At 41.2% G+C, this 20,982-nt stretch overlaps 1 protein-coding gene across 2 annotated transcripts in view; it reads left to right on the top strand.

The window, feature by feature from the left end:
* The first annotated feature begins 771 nt into the window (after positions 1-771).
* LOC121094704 (ubiquinol-cytochrome-c reductase complex assembly factor 1) overlaps positions 772-20,982 on the top strand; it is a 46,810-nt gene continuing 26,599 nt past the window's right edge. The window contains exons 1-6 of one of the 2 annotated variants that reach the window (XM_040608673.1): positions 772-855; positions 3,484-3,588; positions 5,144-5,248; positions 9,513-9,620; positions 12,506-12,578; positions 17,228-17,285. In XM_040608673.1, coding sequence (XP_040464607.1) covers positions 832-855; positions 3,484-3,588; positions 5,144-5,248; positions 9,513-9,620; positions 12,506-12,578; positions 17,228-17,285 — 473 coding nt within the window. In that variant the 5' untranslated portion in view covers positions 772-831. The remainder of the gene's footprint in view (positions 856-3,483; positions 3,589-5,143; positions 5,249-9,512; positions 9,621-12,505; positions 12,579-17,227; positions 17,286-20,982) is intronic. The other variant, XM_040608674.1, reaches the window with a different exon arrangement.

Genomic DNA, 20,982 nt, shown 5'->3' with positions numbered 1-20,982 from the left:
GTTAAAACATAATCTCATGTTACTATGACAACCTTTGTCTTCATCTAGACTTTAGTGTAAAAATAGATTAGTTTTGTAATATACAGCTTCTTGCTACGGGACTGAGAGCATAACTGTTTGCTTAAACCGGCCTTGAAGTTGAGAATAAAAGGGCTGTGTTACTTGTCGGAATTTGTGAGCCTGGATAAAGCTGCGACTCCCTGGCCACCCAGCGCACTGTTTTTGCTTTCCTGCCTTAATAAATACTTAGTGAATTTATTTCGGACTCTAGTTATTTCAATTTCAACTATAACACTGCGGCCTCCGGAAGGCTGGTGCCAGCAGTGGCACGGAGCAGGCAATACGCACCAGGGACAGGTGGGATCGCTCGTGGCAGCAAGTGGCGGGCTCCAAGGCTCGTGGGGATGCTGTCGTGAGGGGCTCTGCCATGTGCTCCTGGCACCGTGAAGCCCGTGTGCTGGCCCCTGCACAGGTCCACACAGATGCTGCCTCCTGCATGGGGCAGCCAGAAGGGCCAGATCAACCTCAGCCTGAGGAAACCTGCTGCTTCTGCGCTGCTCTCCCTGCTGCCAGGCGGCACAGTGCAAGCGCAGCCACCGTCCCCCCGTATGGGTCGGGCCTCCTAAAAGCAGAGAACTGACAAGGCCGGACAGGCACGAATTTGCCAGCTTTCCCCTGCCGAAGCAAAGCCCGCCGCAGACCCGGCAGCACGCCCCGTCCCCGCCTCACAGCCGCGCCTCAGCCGCCCCGCCCCCTGCAGGCCCGCGCACGCGCACGCGCGGGGCGGAAGGGGCCGCGCCGCTCGCCGGAAGCGGCGCTGAGGAGCCACTCATGGCGGCGCTGGGGCGAGCCCTGGTGAGTGGCGGCGGCGGCCACGGCCGTCTTCCCCGCCCCGGCAGCGAGCGGTGTGTGCGGCCGGCAGCGTCCCCGCGGGCTCGTCCCAGCGCCGCTCGTGTGGTGCCTGCGCTGTGGCCCCGCCGCTCCCTGCGGGCCGCCCTGTGCGCGGCCGGTCTGCGGCGCGGCCTCGCCCCAGTCAGCGGGCACCAGGCCGGGGCCGGGGGTGGGGGGCGAAGCCGTGCGGGCTCTGCGGGGGGTCGCGGCTCCCGCTGGCTGTTCCCGCCTCCACGTGACCCCTGCCCCGGCAGTGGGCCCTGCTGAAGGGGCGGGTCGAGTTTTTCCTTCAGAATTTGTGTCTACATAAGAGTTGTGCGAGGCTGGAGCAGCCCCGACCGGGGCCTGAGGGCGGGTGTTCGGCCTGGTGCTGCTGGTTGCTGAGGGCATGCGTGTGCCCCTGGGCTGGAGGTTGCTGTGGGGTTCCCTCCTCGCTTTGGTGTTTGATAGTAAAGAGAATGTAAAGATTCAGTGCTCACCGGAAGAGATCCAGTTCCTATGAATGGGAGTGGATTGCTAGTGATGCAGCTCCTTTGTTCTGTCTCATGCATTCCTGTATGGCGTTTTTCATTCTATTAGACTTTAAATTCTTTTCAGCAGAGTACTGCTTTTTAGCATATAGTCTAGGAAAGGGAAGTTTATGCATGGGTCTGATACTCTGTCAAAACATGAATACAGAGACGGGCAGAGCTGCTGTGTGGAGGTTTGTCAGAAAGATGAAAGACCTTTGGTCATGGGCAATATCCACTTATAAAATTAATCCACCAAGTTCTTGGAACTGATGTCTCAGGGTGTGGTTTCTACAAGCACGGTGAGCCCAGCCCTTTCTGCTGTCAAGCTGAAAGCAACTGAGAGCAAGCCTGCCTGGGAGCAACTAAAGTGCAGTGAGCTCGAGTTCCTGCTGCCTCCTCCTGTTCCTGCTCTTTCTCCTTGCTCTTGTCTTTGCACTGTTGTCCACCATTGCTGCCTCCAGCATTTTTCTTGGCCCCCATGTTCCAAATGCTGGAGCAGCAGAACCATGGCGACATAAAAATAGTTACCCACAGTTTTAATGTGTTGAAGAGGAATCACTAGCAAAAAGGGAGGGCGAAACCAGGCAGGAGGGGAGCTGGGAGGGTGGCAGAGAAGCAGTGAGTCACTAGATGGGTTCAGCTGTCAGTGGAGCTGCACTCTCAGCGTGCGGTTTGCAATGAAAACCTGTGTGCAGAAGGTGAATGACTTGTCTCCTAGGCTCGCCTGTCCCTGGGCACCTCCTCTCCCAGTTGCTTCTGGCATTCATGTGGCAAAGTAAGCTGATTCAACTTTTTAGCCTGGCCAGAAAAAATTGTCTTTGGAGTAGAGGAGAGGTAGTTGTTTGCCATTTTTGTGATCTGAAGTGCCTTACTTTGTAATCAGAGACTCACCTGAGCAGTTTCTAAGAACCCAGATCAATTCCCTTAATGGATTAGAATTGCAGCTCTGAGGAGTTGAGGAGGGACAGGCTGAGGAGGCTGTACACTGCCTCTGAGAGACGGCGGTGACTGCAGGTATAAGGAAGGTTGTGAGCGGAAACCCAGGGTGGTTTTATGTCTGCTGCTCCTAATCCTTGGGCAGATTTGCTAGTCTCATAGTTGTTTTTCCACTAAGAAGAGTTTGACTGTCCACTATAACAGGTATTTATACAAATTGGTAAGATTTCCTTGGAGTCTTCTGTTCTCAAAGCTAAACCTCTCCTCATATGTTGGAAGCTTCAATGTGTTAGTCGTCTTTGTGGCCGATTGAAAATGAAGCTATTTTTATTAGAAAAAACCCATATCCATTCTAATAATATATACATTATTTCCAGTATTAATGTAGAACATGGATGAAGGAGGCAAAAATTGTACTAACCTGAATATTGCAGAAAATGAAAGGTGCAAAGAAAGGCCCTTCTCTTTTCTAAGTTACCTGACATTTTTATTACAGAAAATAATTATCTTCACTGAAATTTATTGGGACAATATACACTTTCAAAATAGTACAATTCTTAGCTGTGTAAGTAAGGCAAAGATGCATAAAAGCTGAGACCTGGATGAGGGCTTTTTAGAGACCACTCAGCTAATCGAAGAATGCTTCTTAAGCATTTGAATTTATTGTATAGATACAAAAATTGTGGTGTAGTTTTATGATGTAGACCAGGGATCCTCAAACTACGGCCCACGCGGATACAGCCCCCCAGCGTCCTCAATCTGGTCCCCCGTATTTACAGACACACACCCCCACCCCACCCCGTGCTGGGGTTTGGGGGGGGGGGGGGGGGGGAACCAAGCAGCTGCAGATGACTGCCTGCCACTTCATCCGTGTGCTGGCCCCCTGTTTAAAAAGTTTGAGGACCCCTGATGTAGACAGGCCACCAGTTCCTTTGACTGATCTGTTTCTGCCATCAAACTTACGTTGCATGCTTGTACTGGACAGCACATTTTTTTTAAATCAAAATTTATGCTTCTGTCAAACGCAAGGTGGGAGTTTAATCTGGGGATTGTTGTAGAAATGAATAAAATTTGTGGAGGCAGGAGGGCAAACTGTTTCTGAGTATTGGGGTGCTTTTCTCAATTACTGGTCTTTCTGTTCCAGAGCTGCCAGACTGGAGTAACTCAATGGATAGCAGCATGCAGTGGATTATTACGAATAACCTCAGTCCAAGGCCAGTGTAGACGAATGCTCTACAGTATTTTTCAGGTAGGCTATCCGAGTATGTTAAAGTGTGTAAAACGTGGGATAACTTTAAATTAGTAAGAAAAAGTTACAGTTTTTAAAGAAGGAGGCTTCCAAAAGTGTTGTCTTCACTGTCTGTGTATTGCTGAAATATCAAGGCAACTTATAAGCTTTCTGCTGCTAAAAGGGTGAGCTCTGTCTTTATTACACAATTATCTTCATTCCAGCTATGCAGTCTTTTAATGGATCCAAATGATCTGCTGTGAATAGATTAAATGTAGGAGTCCAAACGTAGGTGTCGTTTTTCCAAAGCAAGCTAGGCATGATTGCATGTGATTTCCAGCACTTTATTTTATAGAATGCCTCCACTGTACATTAGCCTTGGACTTTCTAGTTTGTTTACCTGGCACAGTACGTTAAGTAGTGTTGTTTCAGTGGAAAGCAGTGCTTTGCAGTTTCCCTTCCAGTTCTGCAATAGCATGCTTAGTGTCAGTTTGTTTCTCCATAGTAAATTAACTAGAACATAATGTAATAGCAATTAATAACAGAGAGGTGGAAAATGGGAATAGATGCAGGCTATCTGAACAGAATTAGAGTGTATCTCTTGGCGTTTTCTTCTTGCATACAATGAAATGAGAGGAGGTTAAGCTTCTTTGTCCTCCTACATATTACAGCTTTTATCATAGAGCCATGACTTACAGAATTAGAAACCTACCTGTAAGTTCCTTGGCTTGGATGTGTTCTCTCAGATAAAACATTCCGGACCAGGGAAAATTGCCTGTGATGTTGTGACAAAACCGTATTATTAAAGCACCAGTACATATCAAATAGCCTATGATATTGAGAGTAGAGAGGGAAATGAGCAGTTGCAAAGTTGATCAATAGAGTTGGGCTTGCTCTGAGTCACCAGTAGATTCAGCAGACTTCTGGGGTTGACTGCTCTGAGCAAATCAGTGTTTTTACTTGTCTGAATTTATTTATAAACAAGTTAGTGCTAATCAGGGTGTGCTGGGAAGCTATGATAGATGTTCTGTTCAGTGTGCAGCTTCTTGCATGGAGATCCCACTCCTACTTGGTAGTTTTCTTTATTCTGCAGTAGCTTTTGTAATACAAATCATGTGCTGTGAAGTTGTAGTGGTTGTAGTGATAGCTTTTACCCTGTAATTTGTTTTTCTCAGGTCCTGGCCACAGGCAATTGAATGGACTGTAAAGCTGTAGATCAAAATAGCATACACTCTGTTTCTCTGCAAGGCCTGGAAAAATAATTATTCTTTATTAAGAGACAAAACTCATAATTACAAGTAGTGTTTGAGAAAATCAAAGTGGATAGCCTGAGCCATTCCATCAGTACATTTACAGAACACTAGAAAATGTGTGGTGTAGAGCATTAAGCATGGACAACCATATTGTTTGCAGCAGTTATGATAATAAATTTGTGCTTTTTGTGATACAAAGTTTTTCAGTATTAGACTGAACTGTAATTGACTTGGAAGCAAATTAAGGGTAATTGGTGTAAAGTTAAGTGTTTACTAGTCAGTGGTCTCTTCATGTTTTTCTTTTCTTTTATCGTTTTTACTAGAGACACAAGGCTGGCCAGCTCCGACTGTCTAAATCCTGTGGTGGATTGATTCAAGCCAATGGAGTCATTAGACAGCAAAACAGATCATTTTACAATACAAATAAGGTTAGAAGAGTTTGTTTTTATTGTCAGAGGGCACGTTGTTCTAGGGATTACAGATACAGGTAACAAAACACTTTTCAAAACATGTAGATGATTCAACTTTCAGATACCGTGAACAATGGGTCCAATAATTTGAGTAGTGCTCTCTGTTCCTGTCCAGGAAATGAAATACTAGCATGGGAAGGTGTAGTTCCAGTTGGGTTGTCTGGGGTGAAAGTTCCAATTATAAGCCTGAAGGCATTTTTCCAGTGAGGAAAGAAACTTAAGGAGAGTAGTTATTGTCGTGGGAGGCAGATATTCCTTTCATATCTTTCAAGAAGGAAACACAGAAGTTGCTCATATGTATTAAAAGTGACAAGCTGTTTCTTGATTCTGTAGCTTGGGAATAATGTGTGATGGCAGTCTTGCTATCTACTAAACACTTGACAGTTGTCCTGCAGTCTACTAATAATGACTAATTATTGTGTAATAATTTATTTACTATTAATCTGTACCATTTTTTTTTAATTTGCGGTCTCTGCATCTCTTACATTTGTTGTTTTTGTCTTGGAATAGATGTTTTCTGGAGTATGAAACATCTTCATAAGATTAGATTAGCACTTAATCCAAGGGAGTCAGTGTCTCTCAACTAATAAATATCCAGATCTTGTTAATGCATTGTGAGGAAAATGGAAAATTGCATGCATGAGAAATGAGAGGACAGAAAGAAAAAGAAAGTTGTGGATTGATGGGTGAAACTTGCATAAAATCAACAATCCCAGTTTGCTGTCTGCCTAATTGTGTATTTTGATGGTGTAGAATTAGATGTAAATGCTAACTAGCATTTTAAATTGGTTGTTTTGACATGGATAGACAAAATGAAGGAAAACAAGGAAATCTGTGGAAGGAAAGAACACCTGGCTGCTGTTTGCATCTAGTGCTTAACTGGAGTTTTTCCTTTGTTTAGTCAATTTCTCAGTGTTTTTCAGCTGGTGAGGTAGACCAAACATTTTGCAGTCAAAGAGATTGAGGCGTATAAAATGGCTTGTACAATTTACCATGGCTGGAGCTAAGAATAGAATCCAGATTCTCAAACATGGTGCATACCCCTAGTCCCTGTGCCTGCCTGCAGTGCCCCTCTTCTGCCTGCACAGGCATCATTTGCAATGCAGATCTGGGAGAGCAGTGGGTGAGAGATGGTAGATCTAACAAAACAGGAGTGGCATGAAGATCTTCAAGGCAGAGGTCAGAGACTTGCTTTTGATGTATTGGAAAGGGCTAGGAGAGGGGTACAAAGGTTGAAAGACGAATCAGGAAGCTTCCTGGTTAAAATAGCGTTGGTGTAAGAAGCCAGGCAGGATTTATGACCAGAGAAGAAGCAGTTTACAACAGTGTAGGTAAGGTTTGAGGTAGTTTTTTTGGACTGCAGCCTCATTATTTTGAATAGAGAACTACTTACTGAGCTTGACTATGCACTCCTGGTGGGAAAGTGGTTTAGAATTAATGATGAGCTCCAATTGTTTAATTTTTGTAGTTGGTGTCAAAATTAAGAGGCTTATTCACTTTGAGCACTGAATTTCAGGTATTGAGCAGAAAAGTCAGCCTGAGGTAGGCTTATGTCCCTTTCAGTGTATTGATGAGCTTGAGTGAGTTATAAAACATATTTTTGATGTTTCCTCTATATGTTTTTTATCTAGGTTTTCTACACCTGGTTTTATATACACTTATAGGACTGTTTAATTGCATTTGGCTGCAGTCCTAGCATTGGCAGGATGTACTGCATACCTCTATCCATAGGTTCAATCAAACACTCACTGCTTAAATCCCCTCTCCATCTCCTGAGCTAGACCAGGCAGACTTGAAGAAGAATGAAGCAAGAATCATGGCATTTCTTAGAAAACAGTTTTCCAGTCATTTTCTTGGTGGTGAACTAACAACAGTTGAATTGAGGTAATGTTGGTTTTTAACTTCCTATGCATAGTGAAAAATCCATACTGAGGGAGAGTTCATAATGTGTTTGTAGATAAGAGGTATGTAGTAAAATTGATCTCCCTAGATCCTAGGGGTTTAGTATGATTTTAATTCCTATGGAGAAGATGAAAGTTAATTTAGTGAGTTTGGTACAGCAGTGGTTATTAGGACACAAGTTCTGCATTGAGCATATCCTGCCATCGCCTGGCTGGAGTGGGGCTTATGGAGTTACCTTCTGATGTAAGGTTAGGTGCCATTTGTAGTGTAGAGAAAAGTATTGCATGGGATAATCTTGAAGAGAAAGTACTAAAAATTGGTTTAAGTATTTGTGTACGGAAAAATTACTTAAATATTTGTGTCAGTAGACTCTCTGGGTCCATCATGCATGGCAGAGGGTGGGAAAGTGCCCTTGCAGACTGTAGCCAACATTCAGAGCAAGGATCTGAGTATTAAAGGACGTCCTGAACAGTGTTACGATGTCTTGCTACGCAACTGACAGTAGAATGGTGCTGAGCGTGTTTCTTCCTATTTTCCTGAATATTAGGCATGATGGGTTTTAAGAAGTTAATAGCCATCTATAAGTAGTACACAAATGCAGGGCCTTTTCTCTGAAATGCTAAAGCTTGTGTGTAGATATATATAGGTATTGATTACATCTCAAAGCTACAGTTTTTGTCGCCTTTACAGTTAGTTTTTAGTTAAGTGTAGCAACTTGTGGAAGATATGTGTCTGTATTTTAATATGTATTTATTTATCATTCATGCCATTTAAAAAATTACTATACTAGTGCTAACAAAGCTATAGAGAATACAGCGAGAATGATCAGAGATGTGAAAAGCCTTCAGTAGGAGAAGAGGCTATTTTAAGACCCTTCTAAACTAAGGAGAGGGAACTGATGGGCACATGTATGATATTGGCTATAAAAGACATAAAAGATACTGAAAAAGAGAATAGAGAGGGTTGTTGTGGCTTCTTACAGGGAAAATAGGAAGCATGCAATGAAATGGCAAGGTTGGATTTAAAACAGACACAAGGGAATTTTTTTTACATAACTAAACTGTGAAGCTCATATACTACAACTCTGTCTGTTACGGAGCTTAAATAGTTTCTGCGAAGGTGCATCCATTTGTAGCTGCCAAAAATGAATGTGTGGATACATTTTCTAGTGCAGGATTGACTGTCAAAAACTGGGTGGGTACACCCCAGGAAGCTGCGGTGTATGTGCCGTATTTCTTTGCTTTTGTGTCTCGTCCAAGTATCTGCTGCTGGTACTTGTTGGAGATGGAGTCCTGGTCTAAGTGTTTGTTCTGGCCATGTATAGCGGTCCTTAAGTTGCTGATTTGCTTCCCTACTAAGAAAATTCTTTTCTTGGTATGTTCATGTCTTTGAAGGAAGTGTTTGGTTCCAGCAACTTAAAGCAATTTAACATTTCTTTGGTCAGGGAACTTTCTCATTATTCCTCAGTTATATGTAGGAGACTCGCCTGCATTGATTTTGGTTAGATGGGTTAAAAGTAATGTAATTTGTTGGTAAAGAAATGTTTATACTGCATACTTAATTCATTAGGAATTATTTGCTGGAGTACAAATGGTAATTATTGATGGCTGGTTGCTACTGCCAGGATGCTTAGAGGCAGAATGCCATGAAGATTTCTTATCCATCCAACGGTGTTTAAAATGTGTAATTAATCAGGAAGAGAGCATTTTTCTTCATGTTTGCAGACACTGCACTGGAGACGATGTAGATTTTCCTGCAAGTACCGTTTAACTGTAAGGACAATAACATTATGGAGGAGCTTTTCAGGAAGAATGATGGGTTCATGTAGCTTCATTAGTTTTAAGATGGAGCTAATTGGTTTATATAATATATAATTACTCTAGAATATGATTCACCTGGGAGAGTAAGAGAGCGAATGTAAAAAGTTAGCTTTATTTACTGTGTTTGCTGTGATTTGTTTGCTCGTTTTATCTGCAAATATTTAAGGCCAAGTAAAGACACACATCTAGAAGGAATATGGGAATGTAGAATGGGAGGCATATTTTGGAAAGCAGGTTTCTGTACAAACTATTTGAGCCTGAGCTTCTAATGGGATGCTTTTATCAAAACAGTTATGCAGTGTTTGCATTCATAAACAGAATAATGTCACATAGGAAAAACAGTGTAATAATATTTTGCAGAGACCTAAATATATATTTTTGTTGAACAAAAAGTAAACAAACCCCTTAAGATTCTGTATTTAACTTGCAGCTTTTCTAACTAAAATGATTTGTCAGATTTAATTGCTAAGACTGAAATATGTCATATTTCAATTTTACAGCATCTTTCTTCAAAGGATTCCTTGCAGCCATCTGAAGAGAAAGTGGGTACTTTCACAAGGATAATAGAAGCAATGGGTTTCACAGGACCACTAAAGTATAGCAGATGGGTAAAGCATTAATTTAATAATTCTTTTGGTTGTTTGATACTTTCAGAGTGCTAAAAAGCAAACACCCCCCTCCCCCTTTTTTTTTTCTTATGATAAAAACAGTACTTAGTGGAACAGTTCTAATTACTACCCATGTAAATTTCTCTTTTGTGATGTGAAGTATAATAATCCATAGCTTGAACCTCCCATCATCTATGAATTGGCATCACTGACATAAAGAATATTGTATTTGGTTTGTAGAGTCTTGAGCCTTCTTGAATTTCTTCAGATATCTCATTTTTAACTTCATTTGTGCACCAAAGAACACAGTAACAGCTTTACTGTCCAAGTCAAACACCCTAATAGACCATCATCTTCTCTAATAATGAACAATTGCAGTTATCTAGATAGAATTTAGTTACAGAAAAAGCATATTATGATACTTGTCTCATGCTCCTCCAGCCTACAACGGTTGCCTTTTTCAGGACTTTCTGCATGAAACTAGGCATTTTTCTGTAGTATCTACTGATGGTTTTTTCTTCTATGATTTTGTCTGTTTGTACTTTTAACTCTTGTAAGTTTATAGCATCCATAGCATTCAGTATCAGGGAGTTCCATAGCTTGAGTATCAGCTGGGGGAAGTACAGTTATTTTCAGTTGGGGCCTTTTAATTTTATACTTTTTTTTTTTTTTTTTAAAAAAAGGTGATTATTCTTTCCTTGGAGTGTATGTTCACATTCTCCCTTCCACTGATGATATTATAGACTCATATACTCCACAGTATCTTAGTCTTTATCTGGGCTGAGGAGACTTAGTCTAACTCATTTCTATTATTGAGGCTCTTTCATGTTTTCACTTTTATTGCTCTTCTCTGAACCTGAACAACAGTGTTGTGTATTTCTGTGACAGGAGGGTCTCCCAAACAAACAGTAGTGAGATGATTGCTGTTTGAGTCACTGTGCAGTAGTAGCTGACTAGGGCAGAGTCACAAATAGGTCATCCTCTTTCATATGTTTCAAATAGTCCTTTCATAAGGGAGTTGTTAACGTTGACTAAATGAGAGCAGTTCTGTAAGAGTGACTTTCAGTTCCTTATGCAAAAGGAAAAAGAGATGAAATTCATAATGTCTTTGTTGTGAACTAGGACACAGTATAAAGGAGTGAGAGGAAAAGGCAGCTAAAAGGAGGGGCTGAACCCAACTGTGTAGGAATTAAAATCTGTAAGGTGCTTCAAATATCTGCAAGGCAGAGTGGACCTCCTCTGAGACTGATCCGAAACTGTTGCTGGTTGCATCTGGCTCCTCGGAAAGAAAATACAAAGAAAAGATAATTGATACTTAAGGGAGTTGGGTATTTTGGTTAAAATCAGTTGCTTTTAATCAGGTGATGCTAAACCTTATGAGATGGTAATGCGTGTGTACATACTGTTATAATAAAGATTCTTATTAGCTAAAAGCATTGATTCAGAGTTCTCTTTAATGGCTACTGCCTGCTTTTGGCTAGGAAACTTGGGTTTGGAGAGAGTTATTTTGTGGTTAGGGCCCAAGAGACCTGAGTTCATTTTTGGCCTTGCCAGTGCTCTCTGTGAGATCTCAGGGAAGTTTCTTAATATTTTTCTGCTTTTTTCCATTTTCTTCTCTCTTCTCCCACACCTCTGCTACACCCTAAAACTTCCATGATTAAATTTCACCAGTTTCTCCTGTGTTACCTGCCTTATTTAAGGGCTGGATTGCAGAGAAATGTTCTTTACAATATGTTTTTAATGGCTATTAATGCCTAGTCTGGGGCAGTGGCTTTCACTGGGGAGATCTCTGCTCCCAGGCCAGGCAGCATTTCCTTTAAAAAGGAAACCTTCAGTACTCCAGTAAGCAGCATAAATTATTTTAGTGCAAGAAGCTTAGAGTTATACTTTATTTTTGACAGAAGCCTGAGATTATTGAATAAGAAAAATAATGGCTCCTGTGTTTCCACAGCAGGAGATCAGTTGCAACTTCCTCATTCTTCTTTGGGCTGCCGGAGACACAAATAATTACTTTGGTAATTTAAAGTGCCATTTGACAGGCATAGTGCTCGTTTCTGTAGTACAGTGAGTACTGAGATGATCCCTAGTATATGTCACTAAAAATAAAAATAATTTTTTAAAAAAAAAACAAATGCAAACCAAGCCAAGCCCAGTGCTGCTTGCTTCCTGTCTTAGGTAGGGGAGTGAGCTCTGGAGTTTTGAAATTTTTTTTATTTTTCTCCCCTTGATATTAGTAAACGTGAATGGCTAACAGGTCTTCTCTTTAAGATCTTTGCTGTCAGTTAATATGAACTTTGAAGCTTCAGCGCGTGTTTTTCTGGTGCAATGGCAGTCCAAGAACAAAATTAGAAGTGCCAAAACACCTGGGTATACTTCCTGTCATTCATCATTTGGGATTTCTTTCTTAGTTGTGAGGCTTAGTTGGTCAATTTTCATTTTTACTGGAAAAAACAGTATTTTATGACATGTCTGGTATGCCACTTCTTTAGTATTTAAAATTTAGATTATACAAACACTTTGACTGGTGTACATCAATTAAAATTAGTGGAGGAAACCAGGAATTATGAATTGGGATCTTTGGAGTCTCTGTAAGGAAAGCAATTTAATTTCTTTTTCTGTGCTGACAATATTATATGAAACTAGATTTGCAAGGGTATTCAAGAAGGCATTTAATCATACTTTTTTTGCCTCAAGGCAAGATTGATAATACTTGTGTCATTCCTGTGAGATACAAAAGTTTAGTGTGCTCCTGAAAATCTTGAGTGATTGTGATTATGAAAAGAAGTCTTTTCAGAAAATGATAATGTATGTACTTAACAAAAACAGTAGTGTTCACTAGCTCTGATGATGAATGTTTTTAACTATTGTCTTTTCTTTTTCTTCAGAAAATTAAGGTAGCAGCTTTGCGCATGTACACATGCTGTGTGGAGAAAACTGACTATGAGGAATTTTTTAACAGTAAGTAATGGACTTGATTGTATTTGGACTACTGCCCTGTTGACAGACCTTATGATAAAAATTCATTTGATATATTTATACCAATAAATACGACCGCAAAAAGACTAGTTAGACCCTAATAATGTGTGGTCAGCTAGAACCTGACTGCATTGCAGCGTTCCCTTATGCTCTGAAGTGGTAAGGGTTCAAGGGCAGACTGGAGCCTGGGAATGTTAAATTTTGACTGCTGCAATGGAGAGCAAGGGTGGCATAGTTAAAACCCAGAATATTCTGGACTTTGAAGGATATTGCTGTTTTTATTACCAGGGGTGGGATAAACTAAGAATCCAGCGCTCTCTTCCCTTTTTACTGTTGTCAGATGGTCTCTGTGTCCTACCCTGTCCCATGACCAGTTGTGGGAAGGTCCAGTATAACGGGGATACAGGTATGAGAACCATCTCTGTCCACTGATGCACAATTTTTTTTTATGATACAGGGTCAGTTAGATCACAGGGTCCTTCCTCCCTGTTTCTATTCCTCATGCTGGGGCAGATTTGGCTAGAACTTGGAGACTTTCTGCATTTTACTGACCATATAGTAGACAGCATTAAACCAGGACACATCTCAACTGGGTAGAGAATATGACTAGAACAGAGACACAAGTCCCTCCTTAAAATATATAGGAATAATACTGGCTTGAATTGGGATGCTTTTTTCATGTTGCACACAGTTTTTTAGCTATTAGCTAAAAAAATCTGTTACTGCTTTTATTAGTATCAAATCTGGCTGGTGAATGGGGAAGATGTGTTTTTGAGTTTGACATGAACTTCAGTAATATTTTGTTATGTGAATTATTTCCTATGTCGATGTGTTTTAGCTGGTAGTAAACCCATTGTCTGAACATGGCCTGTCACCTGAATTCCTGAGCTGCCAAATGCTTGCTCATGGCTTTACAATGCATTAGTACAGGTTGAGGCTTGAGAGATCAGCTGAAGGGACATCTTCGTGTGTTCATCTAGTGCAGAGCTTATTCAGGGTGGTTTGGTACATGGTGTTGCTGCTGGAGTGTTTTCCAGCGGTTTTCAGAAGGTTTTCCAAAACTGTGATGTGGTTTCAGTGGTTGTGGGAGTGAGAGAACTCTGAGCAATACGATTCATCATTAGCAATCGAAAAATTAGATCCTCTCTTACTGTGCACACATGTCTCCCCAGCTGTATGCCCTCTCAGGCTTTCCCAGGTAAGTTCTCTTCTGTTTGTCATATTTGCCTCTCAAATAGAGGCTTTGATATTTTTAGCTGGTGTTTCACTATCTCTGCTTAGCACGTTAATTGTGCAAAGATATATTAATGTTGCCCTAGATTAAAATTTAAAGGAATTTCAAAACATGCCTGCAAAAAAGATGCTGGCATAGATTTTCAGGCTCAGTACTGAGTATGACTTCAATTGTATTCTTGATATTGTTTTACTTTTTTAAAGAGAAAATCCCAGAGCTCTTCCGCACTTCAAACATATCACAAACAGCAGACAGCCTTTCCTTCCAGTTTCATCATTTTCTTCAGAATGTCTTTGTTGCTCCTTTTGTCCTACTGTCTTTGTAGCCAGTCCACCTCTGAATTGACATGCAGGGACACCTGTGTTTGCATTGACTTGAGACCGTTGTTGCGTAAGGAACAAGACAGTTTGTTCTGCTGAGATTGACGGTGTGTGATGCACCTGTTGGTGTAATAGGAACGCATGTGATGTTGGGGTCTGTGGTTTTGTGGTTCTAGAGAAGCTGTTGCTTTCGTATGAAAACAGAGATATGTTTCTATTACTTCTATCTACTTACAGCTGCAGCTGTTGGGAGATTAGTGCTAAAACTTAACAGGATGTTTAAAAAGTAGTTTACCTGAAACACAAAATCTGCGGGGCAGGCAGGAACCTTTTAAATGGATACTGCCAATGAAGAAGCTTTAGGCTGTGGTTCCTTGGGCAGCTGAGTTGAAGCAGTGGCCAAAGGGAAAAGGCTCATTTCTCCATCTTCCTCTGCCTGTGTTCTGGACTGGACAGTTATGTCCTCTGGTGAACTGTTTTAGGTCACTGAAAGAAAATTGACCGATTTTTTACTGACTTACTGTTCTGCTGTGTTAGTGAACTAAGTGGCATGTGGAAGAGTCTGATGGACTGCAGCTGTGGCATAAAGTAGGTGGTGAAGAATACACAATTAAGAGAGGGGAGCCTGGCATGAAGCAAGATACCCAACTTTCAGTTCAGTTCACCATGTCTTCATCGAACTCAGTCAGGAGCTATTTTTCTGTTCTGAATTGCTCATTTTTCAAATGAAGATGGGTGTCGCTTAAGCCAGGACTGCCACTCACTCCCCAAAAAGCAGCCTGGAGGACTAGTAAGAGCGGGAAGCAACTAACTCGTAAGTCATTCCCTCAGTGATGCAGCAAGCACAGGTGTGCCTGAGACTATGCTGAAGTTGGTACTACACACCCACATGATGAATTGCACTGCTTGGGAATCCCGAGAGTAGAAATGAGGTTGCATGTGGCCCAGCTCAGGTCTGGGTCAGATGTTTTGCATCCCTTACCTGATGAATTTTAAGTGCAGAATATGACTGGAGGAAGAGGTATGTCCTCATAATCCTGAGCATTCATATCTCTTACCGTACACAGACATGTGAACAGGATGTATTCTGTGGGCAGAAATTTATTCCCCAGCTGATGATAATCACGGTAATTTCATAGGTAGCTTCACCATCAGACTTTTTTCTGTATCTAACTGTATTCTGAAGGAGATAGTTTTCTGTTTAATTATAGTATGGCTCTTTCTTTTAGTTTCCCAGAATAAGGTGTTCCACAACCCCAAATTTTAGCATTGAATTCTTTTTAAAAAGCTGATATCTGAGGGCAAGCTTGTTACTTCAAAGGAGCCATCCCTCCTTTAAATTTATGATGTAGGCATTCCTAATATAGAAGTTGAAAAATGAATTATAAAAATAGAAGTGCAACACTTGGAAAGTTACAGAAAAAATTCTTCCCTCATGGGTACTGAAGAGGTCTTTTAAAACCTTTCCGTATTTCCAGTAGTAGAGGTGTTAGCTTTGCTTTCCACTGAAGAGTGATTTCTGTGGCGGGAGACTGATGCATGGTAACTTCTACCTCAGAAACCTTGACCGTTGAAGTAAGTTTTTTATTCATAATCTTGCCTATGGAACCTTCATTTAATGAAATGGTTTGATTAATGCAAGCATTGTCTACTCTTGCCCTAGTTAGAGATGCCTTGGCCTGCCTTTAGGTCAAAGTAGTCATTTCTAGGCACATGAACTATTTCTAATAGGAATGAGAGCGCCAAAAGGGGAAAAGGGTGAGGGAAACTTGTGTTTAATCTCCAAACACAGACTGTTAGTGCCTTTATAATTTCTTATAGGTGGCATAGGTGATGTGTGGGCACTGATGCTGAAGCTTGGCACCTCCTAGGCACTGATGGAGTCACCTCTGTGAGGAGGGAAGAATCGTGATGATTTGCTTAGTTCTTCTAGTGGTTGCCTGACCATAGTTGGCATATAAAAAGGTAGAGGTTTTGAAATTTATTGCTTCATGATCCAGGTGAATTCCTTGGTAATACTTGAGAGCCAAGAAGTATAGGAGTCATGAAGGAATATATTCAACTCAGAAAAGATAAGGTTGACTTCCTTGGGGTATGTATGACTGGAAAGCCCATTTCTGAATACTCTCTGGCCTTCTTAAAGCTACATTTGAACAGTCCAGAGGACAAGAGCAAGTGCTGGATGGGCCAAGGTGACTGTCAGATCCTTCTCATTAGATACTCCTCTTAAAAACTTCTCTGGGAAACAGATGTGGAGGCGACTTTTTAGGACGAAGGTTTGTGATTGACAGGAACCAAAGGACTTAATGTGCCCATAACCCAGAGGTCCATGCTTTTCAAGCATGAGGAAGAAGAAGATGGTTTTCATGCCACACAGCCCAGATCTCCGGCCTCACATCCTAATGGCCCATGCAGATCCGTAACGTGGACATGCATATTGACAAAGCATCTCTGGGAAACCCAGTGGCTATTGGACTAGAGCTAAATCTGGAGACAGAAATTGTTTCTATGGTTGGTTTGTGGTTTTAATCCTAATGAAGAATGGCTAGAGGCAAGACAGACTTAGAGTGCGGTGGGTTGTACAGGCATGTAGTAAATCAGGAGAGTTGGAGCGAAGACCCAGCTAGCACAATATTCTGTCCCTGGCAGGAAGCAACAGCAGATGTTAGAGGAAGAGTGTAAGAACAGAGCAAAGCGTCCATTGATAATTCCCTGTTACTCTCTACTGCTATGGGGTTTCCTGAGCTAGAAGCCACATTGGTCTAATTCTCCATTTTGGAATGCCCAGCACCCCACCACCGCCACCCATCCCCCTGGTAAATGTTATCTAAGTGACTTCTAAACACATGAACTCTTTTGGAATCTGTAGCAACCTGTGGCTGCGTGTTCTAGAGTTCAAGCACAAGTGTGACAGTAAATGATGTTTGCTTCTGATGTGTGTGTACTGTTTAGGGCCAGAAATTAAATTACTAAAATGTACTTAGATTTTGGTTTTGTGCATTTCTGTTATGCGCGACATGTGATGAAATTCATATTAATATTTAATTTTGGTTTTGTGTTTTTCCCCCTGCATCAAGGGTGCAAAATGCCTGATACTTTGAATTCATGGTTTCTAGTAGCCCAGCTTCATGTCTGGTAAGTGAAAAGTAAAATAGTAGTGTAACTATTTTCAGGAAGTACTGATATGTATCTTATTGTGAGAAAAAGTAGATTTCATGGTTATTGATAATAGTAGTTATATTCAGTTTACTGATTATTAACTTTAGAGTTTTCTACTAAAGAACAGAAAGTCTCATAGAGAAGGTAATAACATCTTTTACATCTCTGAATTCCTCAGTAGTGGAATGATCTTTGCCATGAGTTTTCTAGAAGCCTTGCTCAGCCTGTGTGGAAAAATCTTTCTTGAGTGTTTTAGGAAAAACTTAAATTTATGTAAAAGTAATTTAAAATGGGAGAATTTGTGGTGATTGAAGTTGCTGCTCATCAGAAGCATTTAACAAATTATAGCATTGGCATTTATTCTTGCACCTCTGAACCATACGTGCAGGTTAGTGAATGCCAGCTTGGCTACATGTAAAAATATTAAAACCCTTAAACATTATGGTTTTTTCCTTTTTTTTCATTTGTGAAAATAGTAGCCAAAAAAAATCAGGTTTTCATCTAGCTTTACATACTTGTAAAGGTCAGAGGGATGCACAAGGGAGTACAGTAATTTTTGTTAAGTGCCAGATCTTTCAGGAAACTGAAGTCCATAGACTTATATTCAGCTATCCAAAGGCTGAAAGGAAGTTTGTACTGAAATAGCTGCACTTTAAGCATAGGCCCCTTATTTCCTTGCCTCCTTTTTTTCCCCTTGCCTCCTTTTAATTTCCTGTCTCCTCAATATATTGAAAGATGGGGCAGCTCATTTCACTAGAGAATTAATATATTAGTAGAAGCACTGAAATTATAATCAGTTAATGAAATCAGTGGAATCAATTAAGGAAGAACTTCGAAATTTGCAGTTTCTTTCTTACCATTCCCTGTGGAAAAAAGGTTTTAAAAATCAATTGATAAGCTAATCATTCATATAGATATTTGGAAAACTACTGCAATAAATATTCAAAACCAAACTGTTCATAAGTGGGGAAAACCAAAGAAGGGTGACATGAATCTGCAAAGAACATGCCTTTTTTCCACATCATCTTGATTTTGAATTGACAGGAAAATGTACACTGTGATACACAAAATCACATTCACGATACATAACCTTCTTTCATGACAGGCATAAAAACAAAAGAAAGGACTATGACGGAGATTGAACGAGTATGGGTTACACAGAAATTCTAAGATTAGAGCTACATTGGAGAAGGCCAAGAGTTGCCACACTTTAAGCCAGTGATGTTAAGGAGATATTTAATGAGGGAAATTGAAGTACTCTTAGGATATGGCGGACAGGTGGACAGCGATGTACTACATAATCAGGAAGGAACCAAATTGCTCCATTTCATGTGACAGCAATGAAAATTCGAGTGTGGAGGTTAACACTAAAGGTTAATATTTCCAGGGTTTATGTGCCTTGCTCCTCCATGTTCCTGGCAGCTTGACCTAAGGAGCACTGTCATTCTGGACCATGAGTGAGAGATCCAGCTTGATATTCCAGGGTGCAGAGAAGCTTGCAATGGGCCTACTCGCTACCTGGGTCATTGGGAAATGCTGCAAGCTTTGCTTGTGATTAGCTCAGTGACCAGGATACTGCCATGACATGGTTTTGCTTTAACAGTCAGGTTTATTGCTGTGCTCTCTGTGATTCTCTTTCTTTAATCAGTTTGACCTTGATAAAATGGGAGCAGGGCATTATTGATTCCGTTAGCTCTGGCAGGATCAAGAACATCCTATCCCTGTCTGAAGGCTCAAATACTTCTGTCTTCCCTGCTGGACCTTTTGCCTCAGAGGCTAGAAACCTTCCTGATTTGGTGGCCAATGACCTGACCATGTAGGTTCTGGTCACAGTCTTTCAAAGCGTTGCAGTCTAGATCATGTTTTTGTGTACGCACTTTTTCCTCTTTTCTTGAGAGTTTTAGTTTCAGCTGATGTAGACTGTCTTCTGGAGCTGGAGATGATGAGAATTTTTCCTAGTTTAGTAAACGCTGCCTCCTTTCTTGCTGTTGTTGCCCATTACATGCTAGTTAACTGTGTTTCTGTGCTTTTTGCATCCCACCTTTTATAGACTTAAGGTGCTTGTCAGAGCATACGTTACACATTCTGGTGGGTCCTCTCTTTGAATCTCTGGCTCTTATTTCTTCTTGTCTGTGAATAGAGTTTCCCTACTTACCTCCAGGCAGAAAGGGGGCAAATTCAGGCTCTTGTGTTTAGCCTCTGCTTTTGCTAACTTATTTCAAGATAATGTTCCTTTAGACACATTCCAGTGCCTTCCAATGCAGTGCTAAAATTATATATTAGAAATCAACCTGTTGGTATTCTTTCTTGAATGTCATGTTTTTATAGGCCATTTCTGTTACTTCACAGCTTTGATGTCAGGAGGACTTTTTATGTTTTTAGAAGTCCAGACCTTTTAGAAAATCTGAAGCTGTTCATCTCCACTGCTGGGTTTGCCTTTTTCCTTGCATTGGCAGTCCTAATGGAGTATTGGCTGTGTGCAGAGCTTTTATGCAACTGCCAAAGAGAAGACTTTGGTGACTGTACTAAGAAATGTCTTGGTACAGGATGTATCGTGTTACATACCTAGAGTTCCCTTCATATTTTCACCGCACCAAGTATGGTGACATCTCTAAAGTATTTAAGATTGAAATAGAGAGGTGCTACAATTCCTGTTCTGAAAGGCTCAAAGCTCTGTTGCGAGAATTCATCTGAGTGTTGTTTTTCATAAGGAAGTCTGCACTTGAGAAAGTGTTGATCAGTCTGAGAGAGTCCAGAGGAGAACAAGAACCACCAAGTATGTAGAAAACAGTTCCTGGAGGAAAAGATTTCTGAGGTTTGCATAGAGAAGACTGAGGATACCATACCATTTTGAAATGTGCTGCTTCAGAAGAAGGGGAATAAACTTTCTGTGTTTTGTGACAGAGAGGACAGGGAGAAAGGGGTTTAAATTACATCAGAGGAGTCTTGCTTGAGAGAGGTTTTAAGAGAAAGTTTATATGGAATGTCTTAGGCATTGAGTTGATCCTGCCTTTACATGAGGGAATAGGCTACGTGGCCTAGGTAGAGAGAGGCACCAGGGAAGAGGAAGACTGCACAGCCAGGCTTGGTGCTGTTAGTTTGTGCCCCAGCAAAGACCTGTATGTGGCTGTAAATGCATACAGTACTTGGTGAGCTTGCTAGGCTGGGGCACAGGATAACATGCAGACCTAATTAGGAAGAGTTCAGAATTCGGCTTATAACCATTTTTCACAGCATATGTCACAACATACAGCTGATCACAGAGTCGATTTCAGAGCTTCCTTCTCCTGTCCCCCAAGTTGCTGGCCATTCATGAATGGGTTAAACAGAATACCCTTCCAAAATCACTGTTGATATTGTGTTGTTAGGCCAGAGTAATTTCTCTGGACAAGTTTAATGTAGCCCCAGTAGTTGGTCTGGAGCAACTGGGGAAGCAGGAATGAGTGGCCAGGTGGAGGCGATAGTGGGAAGCTCTGTGTGGGCTTTGCATTTGTCGTGCTTTAGAAGTATAGTGCATCATCATACCTTGATTGCTTGGCACTGCGCTGCCTCACAACGGTTGACAGGGCAGTGTCGACTACTGCTTCTGGTGTTTAAGCCAGTCTTTTGGCACTATGGGAATAATGACAGAAGCATTTGTAGCTAAGGCTGTTGTAGAAAACTGCTACCCCTC

Source organism: Falco naumanni, chromosome 10 (genome assembly GCF_017639655.2).
Source record: "Falco naumanni isolate bFalNau1 chromosome 10, bFalNau1.pat, whole genome shotgun sequence".
NCBI lineage: Eukaryota > Metazoa > Chordata > Aves > Falconiformes > Falconidae > Falco > Falco naumanni.
Note: the sequence above shows the minus strand (reverse complement) of the source record. Positions and strands in the feature narration are given on the sequence as shown.